The following is an 18,952-nucleotide window of genomic DNA, read 5'->3' as shown; positions in this document are numbered from 1 at the left end:
TTGTCGAATGGCCGGGCCGGTCTCTGTAGCTCACAGTACGCACATACATTATGCAGTTATCAGCTTGCTCGCACAGTAATGAAAACGGGTCACACCACAACAAAATGTGCACTCACACAAATGCTCCCGATTTATTTTGAGGTCACACAGGTTAAATTTAGGGAGCATATGCGATTAAAATGCTCGCAATTTCAAGCCCAACACCCCATCATGCCAATTGCGTGAGGATATTGAGTTCTCGCGAGACCAGTCGGATCCAGTGTTGCCAGATTGGGTGGACAATTTCCAGCCCAAAGGCTCAATAAAACCTGCCCACTCCAACAAAAACCAGCCTAAATTTTAACTGCCAAAATAATGTAATAGAAATATATTGCAATGTCAATCAAAGATGATAATGAAAATTTTATCTCCTTAAAACGAACTATGACAAGATGAAAAAATATAATTAAACCAGGAAAACAGGTGAAACGGATCAAATAGCTTTTAGTTTCCTAATAGTATTCCTAATAGTTTCCCCTACCATTACCTTAGGGGGGCACCCTGCCCCTCCAACGGCACATCCCGTCCCCTTGAAGGTCAAGTTAATTAAATTTATTATGTAGCGTTAGATCACAAGGGAAGTCATTTAAGGTTACCTTTCCTATATAACATGTCTTTACCTTGTTCTCGTACTAAACAAACTAAATGGCATTATGTTATTTATCTTGTTTACATGGCGGCATGTTATTACAATTCTCCTCTGCTCTCTGTATCGAGTTCCGACCCGAAGCACGCACACACACACACACACACACACACACACACACACAGACACGTGCGCGCACATACACAGGTAAGCACACTTTCACCAGCGGACAGAGAGCGCGTGTGGGAAAATATGTCACGTCAACCACCTGAAAAGCAGATAAAGAAATTGTGTTTTTAAACGCTCCCAGGGTGGTGAAAATACCCATGCCCTGCCCCTGACAAGCAACAGCCCAGTTACAACCGGATGACAGGTTTTCACCCAGTTTATCCTTCGTTCCATCCGGACCGCAAAGGACACAATGAACAATTAAAAAATCAGACTAGTTCTGTGGTTTAAATTGAGCGGCGCGTGTACATAGCTGAGATGTACACATCACGCGCACTCAGGGACATTTATGTTGATTATATTTTGCCGCTATATCCTCTAATACATGGGTGTCCAAAGTCAGTCCTGGAGGGCCGGTGTCCTGCAAAGTTTAGCTTTAACCCTAATCAAACACACCTGAACAGCTAATCAAGGTCTCACAAAGCAGACTAGAAACTTCCAAACAGGTGTGTTGAGCCAAGTTGGAGTTAAACTCTGCAGCACAGTGGCCCTCCAGGACCGACATTGGACACCCCTGCGGCTAATATCTTTATTTAGCGCCAAACGCACTTCATTTTAACCCTTTCCGCTCCGTGAGCGCTGCTTCTCCCGCCAAAGACACGTCGTATATAAAGACTTTCAATTCAATTTTATTTATATAGCGCTTTTCACAATGTGCATTGTTCCAAAGCAGTTTTACAGGAGCAAATAAGAAAAACACAGAAAGGTAAAACACAGCGCAGTGCATGGTGTTTATAGACCAAGCAAGATCATTATAATAAGTAATATCTAATAAATAAATAAATGCAGTCTCCTGCAGACACCAAGAGCAGGTAAATAAATGGACACTTTTTCTGTAACGCTTAAGTAAATGAAAATGCAGCAGTAATAAAGTATTTTTAGCTGTCAGTCAGTTTACTGTTTGCTATATAGGTTTGTGACAGATTATAGAACATAACGTCTTGTATCAACATATAGCATTTATGATATTAATAGCATAAATAATCAGCATGTTAAGAGCATTTCATTGTGAATCATGTTTTAATTGGAAAGAATATTTAGAATCAGTTCTAGTATGAATGGCATGGAAAGGCTGTTAGTAACTTTGTAAGTACTCCTGCTCATGATATATTTATTTCAGTTGTTACATTTTGTTGTCAGTAGTTTTTTTAAATATTAAAATAGACCACTGGGACTTCGCTTCAGCACCAGAGCCTACAACACATTTTCTCAGTTACCAGACCTTCTATGTTTCATACAGACTGTGGCTATCAGAATATAAAGTAAATGGCCTGATAAAACATTAGATTGATTGATTTAACATTATTTATTAAAAAAAGTATTGTCCGGACCTCCGCCGCCAAAAAAATATAGAGACCGCATCCCCCCGAAAGCCGTAAACCTAGGGGAAACACTGAATAGCATTAAAGAGTGTTAGAAAATAGGACTAATATGTCCAGAAACCATTTCAAAGCGACAATCAAGACATTAACCAATGACTTTAACCCTCAAACAACACATTTTGTGCAAAAAGTGCCCACTATAATTAATCGAATTCGAGAAAGCTGAGTAGGCATTTTCCACTCGTTCATGAACTTCATTCACACCCCACGGCAGCCCAAAATGTGCAATTCATTGATACATACAACAGAACAAAAAAAAAGAACAGCAGCAACAATAATGCGCTTATCTTTGAGAGTTGCCTTAACATCTGACAGAACAGTATGACTTTCATGAAGTATATATTGCAGAACATATAATGCAAAATTTAGCAAGTCCAGCAGCTGTCAAGGACGAGTATGATGAACAGAAGTAACGTTAGTAGAATCCCATATTCAGTTTGGATTTTATTAAATCATTCAACTGCTGTGAATTCAGTTATAGTTATATTTACAAAGTCTTCGAGTCGTCTGTCACCACATGTGTAATGTGAGATTTGAGTTACTCTCCCTACCGTGCAACATATATTTGGGCCACTTTGGCATTGCGATCACTTCAATATACAAAATCTGGTCCTTTATCACGCCAAAACCCCGTCACTCACGAGCCATCACATGATGTCAACTGTAGATTGATTGACAGGTGAGGTCTCCCTATCCCAGACCCGATTGGTTAAACTGAACCAATAAGGGCTGTGTTAAGGAATAATGTGTTTATGACTGCACTACACATTATTTTCGAAAGTTTTGAAATAACTTGACTAATCAAAAGCAAAGAAAAGGCAAGCTGCTTGAGCGGGTTTTTAATTTCATAAGCAGCCCAAATTTTGTCCACCCACCCAATGCAATTTTCTCCGGTCTAACCTGTTCAAAAGAAGCCCAATTGGGAGGGAACCCACCCAATCTGGCAACACTGGTCGGATCTCGTGCGTGTCCTCACACCCCTACTAGACAGCACCTGTGAGATAGGAAGAGGAGGGTTAGGGTCTTTTATAACATTGATTGTAAGATGTGCAGTAAGCATGTTTATTTTTACTGTTCACTTAAAATTGTCTTCGTTTTGCTTCAAAAAAAACTGATGAATGATGATTGCTGAACTCTTACGTTTTCTCAAGTCTCATTGAATCCAGCAGTCAAGGCTGCTGCTTTGAACATAACGTGATACAAAACAAACTGTGTATCTGTCTGCTTAGGCAGATTCCTGATGTGAGATGTTTGACACAGTGCCGTTATTAACTTCTCTATGAAGACAAGCTGAGATTTTAGTGCTGTGGTATATGTTTTGATGTAATGAGTACTGTGAATGAGAATGCAGTATGTGTGAGTAGTAGCATACATTGTCAGTATACAATTGAAAGGGATGATGGCGTGAGAGAGGCAGTGGGTGAATGATGAGCCAAACAGAGGATTAACATGGCATCAATCACACAGAGGAGCTGAGTGGTTAATGCCAACCACACATACACTTAAACACTCAGAGGGTCACAAGTTCGCTGGTTTAATGCACGAACAAGGAGCTATTAGCCCAAAGGCTTTGAAATACTGTTGGCCTTGCAAGTGATTGCAGATTTCACTCATTTTTCAAAAGCTTCAGAGATAATGACTGAAATGGCTGATTAATAAAATCATCATTATTTGATGTACTGTATGAGGTAACAATGAGTTCAAATAAACATAGGCATTGATGCAGTAAATTTAGTTGACGAATCGCACAGCTTATTTGTCTGTCTTGGCATAAAACTAGGGATACAAGCTGTGTCTCATGTAAAGGTTTTAGATTAAAAAATAATTCTAATTGGCATTTAAACTGAAGTTAGCTGTTATTGGTTATGACATTACAATCAAAACATCCTGTTCCTTTCACACTCATGGTTTCAGTGGATGGTGCTTAAACTATACAAGACTTGAGTTCTCACCGAGACGTAAGTGATTATAGAAACACGAGACAAGTGATGTGTAAAGATTCCCTCTCGCAGTTGGCTCGTGTTTCCTGTAGCATCAGCTCGGTCGTTTTGTTTTGAAATGTTCTTCTCCCTTGGCATCCTTGTAAAAAACATGTTTTATTATGCCAATTTAGGAAGCACATTATGTAGATGCCTCAGTCCTTGTTATGCTACCTGTGTGATACTAGATTTAAATCTTTTGTATTATTTCCTAGATGTCCTTAAAGGTTGAATGACTAAATCACATGGGAGTTCTTTGTGGAATGCCTGCGGCAGGGGTTTGTCTTCTATTGAATTACCCATTCACGTCAGCTGAGGTGTGAGGCCGGGATTGCTTTCACTTTTGTTAAGTGATTGTGCATCAGATTCTTGTTTCCTACAATCATTTCAGGGCTGTACGTTAACTTTTTTTGCACATCGCACCGGTGCTACAGAGGTTTAAAGTTTTGTAGAACAGGCCCAATAGTTGTAGCACAAGTATACGTCTCTTATCATCTTTAAAAAAAACACAGGTGCAGGTCATCACATATATAGACAGGTAACTGAAAAAGGACATTAACGTTATACAAATTGATAAATTAGGGCCATATATTTTTTAGTTTTTACCAAATTATTTTTTTTTCCTTTTTAATTTTTCTGAGTTCTATATATTTCAATGCTTTACTATAAATAGTAAATACATTTGTCCATAAAAATACTGTATACTATAGTATTTACTAGTAAACTGCAGTTAAATTCTTGTGTATTATAGTATATTTGAACCTTACTATAGTAAATATTAAAGTACACTATAGTGTTTACTACAGTTTATAAATTTACTACAAATTAATAATTTTATAATCTGGTTCAAATTAAGACTTTTATTTTGGCGGGCGTCGCAAAGCCGCTTGAGCTTCGATGTGTTTGACAGTAGCTTCACTCAAACAGTGAAATGCTTGTAAAATAAACTCCGAACAACTGTGTAGATGAAGTTCATGTGTTCATGTCCTCGCATAGTAAGATATAGACAAATCCCCGAGTGTCACGCTTGTAACATGTTACACTGTCCAACTAATTCACTCATAGACACTCAGAACAAGCTGAGAACATATTGAAATAGTAGAATTCCGCTTTCGTGATTCCTTCCATGTTTTCCCACATCACGCAGATCATAGGGCTCTAGATCAATGGACTTGATGCAGCCGGAAAACAAGTTTTAATTGCAAAAACTAAATAAAAAAACGTGGTGTGCCATTAGTTAACCTAACACACGAACAAGCACAACGACAAACACACTTCACACAAACAAGCGGCTCTATCTAATGCACCTGCCAAACTGTATCGCACGCGTGCTACACTATTACATTTTTTCATAGCACAGACCCATTTTTCGTAGCATGACATGTATGTCGCACTGTACAGTTCTGCATTTTATTCTGTATATTGAAGGAAAACTAGTGTGCAGATGGAATGAATTTCGAAAAATAAAATTGTTTCAAAATTAATAGTGCAGTTTGCTACCTCACACACGCCAAATTGATCACGAGTGGCACTAAGTGAAACAGTGATGGTTAAAAGGCATGTTGTGTTGTTAATTTGGTGGTTATTTATTCCCTATAAATGGACTAGCAATTAAAGCAGCAGGAGCATAACCCTGTATAATGTGAATATGGCAGTTTTTGCAAGTAAATAAGCCAAGCAGAGATGACCTGACAGATATTATGCATCAGCCTCCTGATTCTTTGTTGAAGATGGTTCTGTCTGGCCAGTGTGTTTATTGACTCACTACCCTTAAAAGCTTCAAAGTATGTTATATCATCAGTGCAAAAGGCACTATGGGAAGTTATTTATATATAATAATACTAATATTACCCTTTGCATGTATAGATGTAGATGTCCAAGAAGTTTTATTTACAGAAATGTCAGTTCCTCCTGCTTCCTTTATGAAGCTCCCAAATGCAGGTATATATTTCCTGACCCCTGACATATAGAACAGAGTTGAATACATTGCATGTGTATCTGTTGGCGTAATGTACGAATCAGATTTATTGTCTGCAGCTCTATACTGTCATGTGAACAACAGTGTTATGTGTGTTTGTGATACGTGTGTGCGGGGTGTACAGTGTTGGGAGGGTGTTCTCTCTGTCCATGTGATTGAGTATACAGGGTGATCCAGGGAGTTAATTACAGTGGGTGCCTGTCAGGCTCGAACAAAAAGCTTGCACAGACAGCACAACTCGCACAGAAACACAACTGAATATAAGCATCCTAAAATCTGGCCCAGCTGATCCCCTGCCACAACAGACTATAGACTGTAGAAAACCTGACAAAAACAAGTTTCAATTCTGTTAGATTGCAAACGTTCTTTATTACTGTATGTAAACAGGGTTGCACATTTTAAGATAAGTTCACTGTGTTTTGCTATGAGTTATTAGAAGCTTTTATACGAATACTGTAACTCATTTAGTTCAGAACTCAGAACTTTCACCCCGTCAGTTGTGGCCGGGTTTGCACTTGCTGTGAGAAACGCAGAGTGACATACTGTGGCATGTAATAATTTTCATATAGAATAATTACAGATGTCACGAGCAGTCGTGACAGTTCTGAGAGGCAATTACAGAAATACTTTGACGACTTTGCTCAGACATTTAAAGGGATAGTTCACCCAAAAATGAAAACTCTGTCATCACACTCACCCTCAGGTGTTTCCAAACCTGTATAAATTTCTTTGTTGTGCTAAACACAAAGGAAGATATTTGGAAGAATGTCAGTAACCAAACAGATTTCATCCCGCATTAACTGACATACACTTACACATACACTTACACATACACTTACATACACATTAACTGACATACACTATATAGCACTATAAGTGGTTCTTGGCTCGTAATCATAAGGGAACCACTTTTAGTGCTGTATAGAACCATATTTTGGTGCTTCAGGCTTAACAGGTTCTTTATACGGAAACTCCGTGTTTCCCACAGAATTTTGTGAGACTATGGGGGCTAAACATATTTTCCTCTAGAGGGGTCCGGGGGCATGCTCCCCCGTAAGAAAATTTGCATATTTTAAAGTTAAATGCTGCAATCTGGTGCATTTTAAGAGCAAAATTAAGTGACTCAATCTATAAGAATACAATAGTAGTAATTTAATCATTGGCTCCATATATGAATGGGGATAATAGGGCACAACACATGGTAAAATGGGAGTTCACGAACAGTCAAAACATGCAGAGCATGAGTCATCAAAAAATTTAACAAAAAAGTTTTAACAGTTGAACTAATTTATTTATTACCATATATTAAAACGCGGGCCGGGCATCGGGCCTTTTTCACAGTGCCATTGTCCCACTCCCCCGCATGGCAGTATCACTTTAGTATCCGGATCAGAGCATCCATACATTATTATGATGCGGCGACTGTTTAGAGTTAACCCTTAAGAAAAGCGTACACTCTCTCAGCACAACAGAGTAATGTTAAGTTTGTCATTTATTGCATGTGTTGCGCAGACCTATCAGTTTATATCAAAGTAACACGAGAGCAATTAATGACAGATGCTCGGTCTGAGCAGCACTGCTTCATGTCCGACAAACCAAATATATTGACAAGTTTGGGACACGGTGACACAGGGCAACATGTAATCGTTGGCGCGCACCCGTATATATATTTTTTCGTACGGGGACAGCTGAAGCTAAAGGAGTAATTTAAGCAGACTCATGCCCATCATGCATTCAGAACATTAAAATCGGCACGGTTGTCAATCAAACTGGGTTCTATGCCTGAGCAACAAAACAAAAATACTCAAAACATTTTTCTAAAGTAACCTAATAAAGAAACTAAATGAAATATAATTTACCATTAAAACAAAACTAAAGTATTTTAATACTTTTTAACTATTTATTAATTAATAACTATTTTAACAGTTTAAACAGTGTCATTCAAATCATAAATCATGGCAATCAAACTGCATTCTGCACCTGAGCCACAAAAAAAAACATTTTTCAAAAATAACTTAATAACGAAATGAAACGAAATATGAATAATTTGCCATTAAAAACAAAACTTATTCAAATCAGCACTGCGGCACAGTTAGCAACCAGACTATGTGTTCTGCACCTGGCTGAGCCACAAACAAAAAAATACTCCAAACATTTTTTTAAATTAACTTAATAAAGAAACGAAATTTGAATAATTTGCCATTAAAAACAAAACTGAACTATTTTAAACGCTGCAACAGCCTGTTTAATGCGGAGGTACAAAAAACACGACACAGGGCTCTAGAGTGCGACCTTATTTCTCAATGGTGCGACTAAAAAAAATCTGAGGTCGCACCGGTGTGACCAGCCGTTCCAGGGAGAAAAAAAGTCTCCGTGACTCTGAAAGTCTTCCTGTGATTCAACAACAGATACACATTAGGCCCATATCGTGGTCTAAACCAATCAGAGATAGTGAAGGGCGGACCCCCTCTGATTGGCCGTGGTCCAGATATTCCTGTACGTGTGTGTACCAGAGGTCGCGCGAGTTAACCGAAAATTCTTTGTCATTGACAGATTTCTTTTACCAGTGACGGAAAAATCTGAAGGCTGTCGGTCCGTCCGTCATTTTGACGGATTACAATGAGGGAAATTTGTAACTCCCCGTTTCCCTTCATTAGAGCGTGATATGCTCGCGAAGGGACATGCGTGTTTTCACCTGTCATTGTTACCGACTAGACATATGTGATGCGATCTGGGAAAACCCGTCGGATGTCGCGCTGGGACGCTGGAAAGAGAGTTCACCTATCAAAGTAAACCACATAACATGAAGAATGAAGGAATATCAATGCACATTTCCCGCCAGTCCTGTGTAAACTACATGCAAAGTTTTTTATACAATGTTTTCGTGAGATGACAGAGCTCCCCGTCTGCAGCACCGGGAGTTATCCGATCGCAAAACATACAAGGGATGATCATGAGTCCAGACACTATGCACATGATAAACAAGGTAAAACTTGCTTCACTGCTTATTAGTTGTTATCCGTAATGTTTGTTAGTTTCCTCGTGTAGTGATAATGGCAGTGCTCTCGTTCTTTAAGTGTGCCCGCACCATTTTCCTTACTTTCGTTTTATTCAAACGGTTTTGTATAGTATTTTTATAGACTTCAACACTAGGAAATGTTTTTTACTAAATTGTTATTAGAGTAAGTCTTTTACCACTGTAAAGTGACTTTTACTTGTGATACTGGACTGTTGTGCTTTTATTTTCATCACTTAACTTTAAACCCGTTTTCCTCCAAATTCCGTTCCTGAAAATCCTAGCGCTTCAGCCGACCTCAGCCATAACTTTTGTTACATACACAAGGTATGAGCAAAATAAAAACTGATTTGGAAAGGGCTTGAATATGGTATCAAAAACTGTAATATATAAATTTGCACCATGTGTTGGGTTTTCCCAGATCGAATCACATATGAACATAAACATTAAAACATTAAATATATAGATGAATATAAACAACAACGGCTTTATTGGGCATTCAGTTGTATTAAAATACAACAAGTTCCGACGCAAGTACAGCGTGATGATGTCACAAACATACTAATTACCACCTAACGCCACTTTGCACCATAGTGACGGGTAATAATAGATTATGACGGATTTTTTACGAGCCTGTCAGTCAAAATGACGGACAATAAAAAAGTCTAGCGCAACCTCTGGTGTGTTCGTGTGAAATGCGTGTGCTGCAGTCAGACAGAGAGGTGAGGAGCCTATAGGCCCATCAGTTAAACAGAGTGTATGTAGCGCGGATGATGAGAGAAGATGAAAAGAACGATTTACAACTTTTTCGTGAATAATGTTAAGTTAAGGCCTGATCCGTCCGAAAATCATAAGCAATGCTCTGACACGGAGCCATCAACCTCCCAGGTTATGTCAAGCCCTGGTCCATTTATCTTGAGATGTTTTAAGTTTCAGTTCAGTGAAGCACTTTAAGCACCAACACTTTTTCAGTAAGTTACCTTTCTTGTAGAATTGTGCTTCAAATAAAGAACTTTATGTTGACCAGATTGTTAGTTAATCATTTACAAGTCAATTTTGCCTATATGGACAGCGATTTTAAAAAAAGTGAACTGGTAAAACTGCAGGGTTAAATGCGGTTTTTTGGGTGCACCTAACATTTGTGCTGGTGCACCTAAGAAAAAAAGTTAGGCGCACCAGTGCAACCAGTGCAAAAAGTTAGTCTAGAGCCCTGCGACAGGCTTCAGTCGGACTCGACTTCAGCTGGACTCGACTTCAGCTCAGTTGTGTAGACGCGCTGCTCATTTTAAACGTCAGAAATGGTGTTTGTCAAAGGTCACTATATGCAGACTGCTATTTTAGCTGGAAATAATATGAAAGCTGAACATAATGATGCTAACGCCATGAGGTAATGATATCTGTTTGCTCAGTCATACACTGATAAAATCATGTTTGTACTGGTGGAAACTGCAGTGAATACTGAAACATTAGTTAGATTTTACTTATACCTCAAACGATGTTGTTCAAAGACTGTGACGATGACCTCAAAGACTGCATTTATTTATTTATTTATTCATTTATTTATTAGATATTATTTATTATAATGATCTTGCTTGGTCTATAAACACCATGCACTGTGCTGTGTTTTACCTTTCTGTGTTTTTCTTATTTGCTCCTGTAAAGCTGCTTTGGAACAATGCACATTGTGAAAAGCGCTATATAAATAAAATTGAATTGAATTGAATTGTTGTATTCAGTATGGCTTGGCGACGTCTCAAATCCTGGCCAGTTAGTGTGTCTGTGTTTCAACTGCGAAAGCTGAAACAGTAGCGAGCGAGTACTGTGCATTCGTACGTACAGTATGTTTGTGCTGCCCACATTGCGCTGAAGGTAAAACGTAAAAACCTTTTTTGCGAATTAACGGTTTTTATTTCAAATTTTGGCATTTTCATCACTCGTTTCTGATGCAAAACTTCAAAATGTGCATAAAACAAGGGTGATGGAAACCCGGCAAGAGTCTTTTGTCTGTCTGCTTGGCACTCGGTGACGTACTGCGCATGTGTCGAACTTGTCTATCCGCGATTGAGTATGCTCAAGAAGCTGTTCGGACACGTTTTTTTGTGCAAGAAGGACGCGGAAAGTCAAGCATTCCCGGCGCTTAAAGCTTTCCCTGCTGCGTCTGGATCAAACGCAACCAGGAAAAACTATCAGAGGGGATTTTTGCCGATTAACAATAGGTATGACCTCTAGAAGACATGGTTATTTATATTATATTGCATTTCTGTCAATAGATCCTCCTAAATATTACACACAGCACCTTTAATAAAAGGTAATAAAAGTAGTTTATAATGAATCATAAAGCATCAGTCTGTAAATGTATTTTTATGAAACATGAGTACAGTTTATTTCTGTTCTAGCTATATGACTTATTCCTGTGTAGCGAGGGAATTTTGAGTAGTTTGTCATGCTACTGGTTTGCCCTGGTACCCACAACCTATGGTGTAATCTTAGTTCCGCATAACAGTATTTACATATGTCCTGATTGGCTGTGACTGTCACGTTGTCAGTATTTTTGCATTCAGTATGCACAGACAGTGTGGACATGGGGAATCTTACCATCGCTTGTTGTTATGACTGTTAGTCCGAGCTCTTATAGAATACTGTAATGTAATCCAAGCAACCAGTTGCTAAAATGCTGGTTTGCTGTCTATAACAGTAACAGACCACACCTACACATGCACACCAATGCATACTGTATATATACACAAGCGCAGGATGATAGACATGTGTCTTCACTGTGCACTGAAGCAGTGGGTATTATGATGCTTTCACTATATACTGCTGTATTACAGTGTCTGTTATAGTAATATGAGCTGACCATCCCTCTTCCCCCCTTCTTCTTCATTGCTGTTAAACCCAGACATGCATACAGACATACATGTTACATAATAAAAAGGTTGAAGGCATGATTGCTTTACACGTCCATGGGGACTAGAGAATTTAGTTAGATGTTTAAAAGGATGAAGAATGACAGATATACTCTATTTAAAAGCTCACGACAATGCGGACTAATGCGCTTCTTGAGTTTCATTAGCACTCAAAAGCCAAGCTGGAGTTCAGCAAGAATTCATGCATAGACCACCTAACTGATAACTAGACCTTCGAACAGGTGACAGGTCATGAAGTGTTTCTTTTTGTGGGTCAGGCTGTCCTCGGCTTTACACTTTTTATGACTGTTACCATAACCTTAACTGACAGCCAAACAAATGCACATTCAAATTACGTTTTTACCAATGTAGACAGGAAATATTGTTTGCAAGCTTAAAAACTTAAAGGGATAGTTAACCCAAAAATGAAATTTCTGTCATCATTTACTCACCCTCAGGTTGTTCCAATCCTGTATAAATTTCTTTGTTCTGCTAAACACAAAGGATGATATTTGGAAGAATGTTAGTAACCAAACAGATCTCATCCCCATTTACTGCCATAGTAAGGAAAATAAATACTATGGGAGTCAGTGGGGAATGAGATCTGTTTGGTTACTGACATTCTTCCAAATATCCTCCTTTGTGTTTAGCATAACAAAGAAAATGTATACAGGTTTGAAACAATCTGAGGGTGAGTCAATGACGAAAGAGTTTTTATTTTTGGGTGAACCATCCCCTTAAGCTTTGTTGTTTTCAAGATTAGTAAAGCTACAAATAAGGAATTATTTGAATGAATTACATTTCTGCAGAAATTGTAAACTAAACCTCTTTTCAATGGAATTACAATTTTTGGTCACTTCATGGTTTTTAGGTCTTTTTATTTAGTGCAGACAGTGGTCAAAAGTCTGAGCATGTAACCCAGAAATCTGACATTTCTAAAAAGGAAAACGTCACCCTGATAAAACAGCTAAAGAGAATCTGCCCATGTAGCTTCACATGACATCACTAATGATTATCTGAATCCTACAAGCTTTTGCTGACGCAGGTAGCTGGTCACTTGACAAGCCACAATAACAGGACAAGAAACTGTTATGAAGAGGTCAAAGGGTTAGCGCAACCATGGATACGAGACACTGTCTCAGACATCAGCACTGAGTTCACCAGCAGGGCTGTGTGTGGATGCGGAGAAGTGCTTTCACACACACACATTCATGTTAGCATTTAGCTGCAAAACACAGAGCTCAGCATGAATTGTAAATGCATTGCCAAGCAGGAAGCATCTGTCAACAAAGAGAAACCTTGTGTTGGTGGTGGAAATTATCGGTCAAAGTTCAAGGAATGGAGGTCGTGTTTTCAGTGACATAAAATTGTGTATGTGTTAGGGATGTAACAATTCACCGTGAGCCGGTTGAAAATCGGTTATAATGAGTGACGATTCAATTCGGTTGAGGCTTGAACTGAATCGGAATACATTCTTTGAACAGCAGGGGCCGCTATTTTCACTGCAAACCTAAACGTGGATGCTGATATTTCTTAAATGCAAAAAAATCCAAGAAAAGCACAGACAGTATTAGTTTGTTTATATTAAAGAGACTTTTTCTATTATTAATTTGTTATAAAATCGCAGTTTACTTTTGTTATTTGAAATAAAACATTATTTTATTATGCAAAGAAACGTAAAGCATTTAAGAAATAATGCAAGGGAAGTTGTTCATTTCTAATTTGTTTCAACTCATTTTTTTAAAATAAATCGTGAGTAAATTGTGAATAAATCGCATCGTGAGATCAGAATCGTGAATCGCATCGCATCGTGAGCTGAGTGAATCGTTACATCCCTAGTATGTGTTATTAAGCACACTTCTAAAGGAGCTGTATTATGTATTGTTTGAACAGTAAGTGTATAAAGAGAAGCTGAGAAAGACTAGGATACTAATGAGCTGTAACAGACGATTTTACGAAGTAGGAAGATAGGACATGAAACCTCAGCTACCACAGAAGACTTCCTCAAAGTAACATCTAGTTCATTGATGGATTAGGAAAGAGTGGAGAATGGATAGACATGATTAATAGATGGATGTTCAACAAGAGAAACCTCATTACATGGAAAGATCAGATTGTACACTCTGAAATTGCCTCCAGGAATTGGCCCTGTTTGTTGATCCATAGACAGCAGGCCATTGCAAAGTTGTTTACAGAAATTAAAAAAAATATGTCTATAAATCTTGTGTGGTGATTTTGTGAGGCTGTGAAACCTGTAGTTTCTTGCTTTAATTCAGCTGTTTTTCTATTGTGGCTTGGAGTGAAAATAAAAAATAAGGCAATAAGTCTGTTGTTATCTTCGTGACATAAATGTCTTTAATTCATCCATGTAGGTAGGTCCAGTAAATGGAACAGCCTTGAGAAGTCAGAAAGGTCAAGGAATTTCAAGACTTGCTTTGTAGAATTTGTAGAAACAAATGTAGATTTTTTGTTGAACAATTTTCGTGCAGTCTATAAATTCAGATGTTCGCTTATTTCGCAGATTAAAGTTCACAAGCCTTTTTGTGGTTGTAATGTCTGTTTTGAGTCTGTGGATATTTGCATTTAGATTTGCATTATTATGCATTATATTAGACAAAACTTAATAAATGTATTTTATTAGTAGCGTGATGCAGTAAATTGTATTTAAGTAAATCTTATCTATGTTGTATAGTAAAACAATCTTTTGCTTCGGGCAAGCATTTCAGCGTGCCTAATCGTCTAGTGTGTACGTGTGATGTTTGCCACTGGAGTGAGGTTGTAATGCTGTTGGCACTGTGGCATTTTCCCCACTATGTGCCAACTTCTGCCAAGGAATGGATTTAATCAGCATCCGCCACAATGTGGCAATCTGGTCAAGGTGGCCGCTGTGGCTGAAATGTGATTTTTAGGATAATGCTGGGTGTTGCCTGCCTCCCTGTCACACATCTCTTCTTTGCCAGCGCCACCTGGTGGTGCCTGGTTGGTAGTGAGTGACAGCATTGTGGTGTGAGGGGAGGGTTGTCCTTATCTGCATGTGCACATACTAAACCAAACATTTTGCTGCGCTCAGCCATCGGTATACACCTCTAAATATTTTTGCCTCCACCCCACCTGCCACAATTGAAACAACCAAAGATGGCAGATTCGCATTTGAGAGGGTTACATTCTTGCAGTAAAAACTGAATGGATACAAAACATTCCTCTCTCGCAGCACATTTTTTAAAGGGGAACACATTTTCCCTCCGCAGTAGGTGGCTGAAAATGTTCTGAGCTATCGTAGTATGCCGAGATTCATAATTAATAAGGCAATACAATATAATATATGAGAACTTTGCGGTTATAATTTAAATCACATTTATATCAAGTCACAGAGTAGTTAGTCGTATTTATGACTTGGTCATTAACATGATTAATAGGACAGTCGAGAGCACTCTTGGATGTGGAAATAATTATACGTTTGAGTCATTGAGAGGATTTGAAATAAAAGCCAATGTGTTTGTGTGCAGTCATCATTGCTTTAACCATCAGGTCATTAGTGGCAGTGGAGCAACAAATGCTTTCAAACAACAATCATTTTCTCTAAGATGTTTACTGTCATATGATGTGCCAAATTTTACAATGGAACGTTGCAAAAAAGAATCCAAGCTTTTCACTGGCATTATTCGGTTTGATGTGCATTTTATAAACATTTAAATATTTTTTTGGTACGTGTGTTCACATGTTAGGATCGAAAGCTGACCAAGGCAGAGCAGCAGCGGTTTAAGGAGGAGGCAGAAATGCTAAAAGGTCTACAGCACCCCAACATTGTGCGTTTCTATGACTCCTGGGAATCAGTACTTAGAGGAAAGAAGTGCATCGTTCTGGTGACTGAGCTTATGACCTCAGGAACGCTCAAAACGTGAGTATCTAATTGAACGTGATGTTCTGAAAACGTTATAGTCATTATTCCTTTAAAATATACTCTATACACTGTGGAAGGCATAATGCATTAGTTTAAAGTAATAGCTAATTTCTAATACTGTGACATGTTTTCTTTTTGTACAGGTATCTTAAGCGCTTTAAAGTAATGAAACCCAAGGTTTTACGCAGCTGGTGCCGGCAAATCCTGAAGGGTCTACAGTTCTTGCACACCCGCACACCACCTATTGTGCACCGTGACCTCAAGTGTGACAACATCTTTATCACTGGCCCCACTGGGTCTGTAAAGATTGGTGACCTGGGCCTTGCCACCCTAATGCGCACATCATTTGCCAAGAGTGTCATAGGTTTGTGCGTTTCATTCTGTTCTTTTTAGTTGGCTTTAGAGATTTTTCTAGCGTGTGTGGCAGATCATGTATGACCATTTGTTTAGACACTTGAATAGAGGGCAGATCTGCCACACTAGTGACTATGATTGTTGTATGAGTGTCAAGTGAGAGTCCTTGAATCCGTGGAAGGCTTTGTTCTTTTGTCTCTTATGCTCTCTTAACTCGTATTGCGTTTGCAGCATTGGAGCTTAGTAAAGAGCTCTGCTTGCAGTTTAACATTATTGACAGCAGCATGCCCATGCATAAAAACATCAATGCCTGATATTGATTTCTTTTGTTTTAATATTTGCTCAGAGAAATGCACAGGCATGGATATTTACATTAGTACAAACATAAAATAAAAACAGAATTACACCATTTATGACAAAGTGGGAATTAAGGTGCTTTGTTCCCTTTTCCCATTACCCTTTGTCACTCTTCATGTTTTCACATAAACGCAAAAATGTCAAATGCTGTGATCTGGCACACTTTACTGGAACTGTACCACATCACTCCACTACTGTAATCCAGATACCTGATTCAGCTCTTTAAAATGTTGAATGTACACTTGACTAGATTATGATGTTATGCTCATCATCCTCATTTGATCTTCATTTGGTGAATTGCTGGCATGATCATTAAACAGTGTACCCAAGCTGCTTTCTGAAGTTTTGTGAACAATGCTAAAAACACCAGGGTGCTGCATAGATCTGTTGAACGATTGAAATGTTTTATTTGAATATTTGTTATACCAGGATGCACATTTGACTGTACAGTATTTATAATGGCTTCCCTTCTTCAATGCTTTCTGGTTTGAAAAATGATGTGGGCTTTTGCACATATTGCATTCACTTCGTGATAGTTTAGAAAAAGCTGTGTGACATATAAAGATTCCCATTATAGTTTTTAAACTTGATTATCATTTTAAAAATTGAGTGTTCGTAATTTTTTTGTGCATAGCAACAAGGCTGTTGTCAAGGAGAAAAGTAAAATGTCAGAACTTCACAGCCTTTGCGGTAGAGAATGATGATATAAGTTGCAGACAGAGAGCAAGATGTCATCCGAATGGTGTTTTTATTCCTCAGGGACTCCAGAGTTTATGGCCCCTGAGATGTATGAGGAGCATTATGATGAATCGGTGGATGTCTATGCCTTTGGCATGTGTATGCTAGAGATGGCTACATCAGAGTATCCATACTCAGAATGCCAAAATGCTGCACAGATCTACCGCAAAGTCACCAGTGTAAGCCTTTATACATACGCAAAACATTACTTTTTAAATGCAGTTGCTATTCATTTCATTTCATTTATGCATTTGGCAGACGCTTTTATCCAAAGCGACTTACATTGCATTGTATTATACATTTGTTTCTGACTATGTGCAATCCCCTGGGATCGAACCCATGACCTTGGCATTGCTAGTGCCATGTTCTAACCACGGTTCTAACCACTGAATGTTCTAACCACTGAACCTAAAGCTTCAGTTTGAAATGCGTGTCACATCCAGATGCTTTGTGTACATAGGTATTTTATCTCATGTGGAGTATTACTACTATAATGCACCACATTTTCTCTTAATGCAGGGTATCAAGCCGGCCAGTTTTGATAAAGTAAATGACCCGGAGGTAAAAGAGATCATTGAGGGCTGCATTCGCCAAAACAGATTAGAGCGGTAAGCATATGGCCGGCGGAAGGTCTTCTGTAAGTAGAGAAGATTAGGAAGTAGTCTAAGTTCTCTCCTCTCACCTTCAGACTCTCAGTTAAAGACCTTCTAAATCACGTCTTCTTTGCGGAGGACACCGGGGTGCGTGTTGAACTTGCAGAAGAAGACACGGGATGCAAAGACTGCCTGGCCCTGCGGATCTGGGTTGAGGAGCCAAAGAAACTCAAAGGCAAGCACAAAGACAATGAAGCCATTGAGTTCAGCTATGACCTGGAGAATGACAGTGCCGAAGAGGTTGCGCTGGAGATGGTGAGGACAAGGATAAAATGGAAACTAGCTAATTTCATCTATCTATGTACCTTTCCTGTTTTCCCTTATGTTTTTTTCTGTCATTCGGTTTTTTACTCTTTTTAATTTATCCCCAATTGTATCCCCAATTGTATCTCTTGTTTTATAGGTGAAGTCTGGCTTTTTCCATGAAAGTGATGCCAAGGTGGTCGGGAAGTCCATCAGAGACAGGGTGACGCTGATTAAGAAGTCCCGTGAAAGGCGCCAACAGCAGCTCCTTCAGCAGCAGCAAAGTCTGGTTGAGCGTCGTGACTCCTCAGTACTCAGCTCCTCTTTTTCCTCTGTCCATCCCACCTGCCCCTCCTCACTGGGTCCTGGAGTTTCGGCAGCAGCTGGGGGTCTGGGGGAGCCAGAGGACCTGCCAGAAGTGGACCAGCATGTCCAGCAGCAAGGCAATGCATTTGGCCTCAAAGGTGCACAATACAGTATATTTCATGTAGAATCAGAGATGACTACTCTGCTCCAAAACCTAATGAGCTGCATGATGCCTCCATAGATTTATCACTTTATTGCTGTGTTTTGGTACAGGTAAAATTACTCA

At 38.9% G+C, this 18,952-nt stretch overlaps 1 protein-coding gene across 5 annotated transcripts in view; it reads left to right on the top strand.

Annotated features, from left to right (window-relative positions):
• si:dkey-151g10.3 (serine/threonine-protein kinase WNK3) overlaps window positions 1–18,952 on the top strand; it is a 48,348-nt gene that overhangs the window by 14,091 nt on the left and 15,305 nt on the right. For all 5 annotated transcript variants that reach the window (XM_057320235.1, XM_057320234.1, XM_057320236.1 and 2 more), the window contains exons 3-8: window positions 15,840–16,012; window positions 16,159–16,379; window positions 17,486–17,643; window positions 17,984–18,072; window positions 18,153–18,372; window positions 18,521–18,824. In XM_057320235.1, coding sequence (XP_057176218.1) covers window positions 15,840–16,012; window positions 16,159–16,379; window positions 17,486–17,643; window positions 17,984–18,072; window positions 18,153–18,372; window positions 18,521–18,824 — 1,165 coding nt within the window. The remainder of the gene's footprint in view (window positions 1–15,839; window positions 16,013–16,158; window positions 16,380–17,485; window positions 17,644–17,983; window positions 18,073–18,152; window positions 18,373–18,520; window positions 18,825–18,952) is intronic.

Source organism: Triplophysa rosa, linkage group LG21 (genome assembly GCF_024868665.1).
Source record: "Triplophysa rosa linkage group LG21, Trosa_1v2, whole genome shotgun sequence".
Lineage (NCBI taxonomy): Eukaryota > Metazoa > Chordata > Actinopteri > Cypriniformes > Nemacheilidae > Triplophysa > Triplophysa rosa.
The sequence above is the reverse complement of the archived record's forward strand: the minus strand, read 5'-3'. Positions and strand labels throughout refer to the sequence as shown.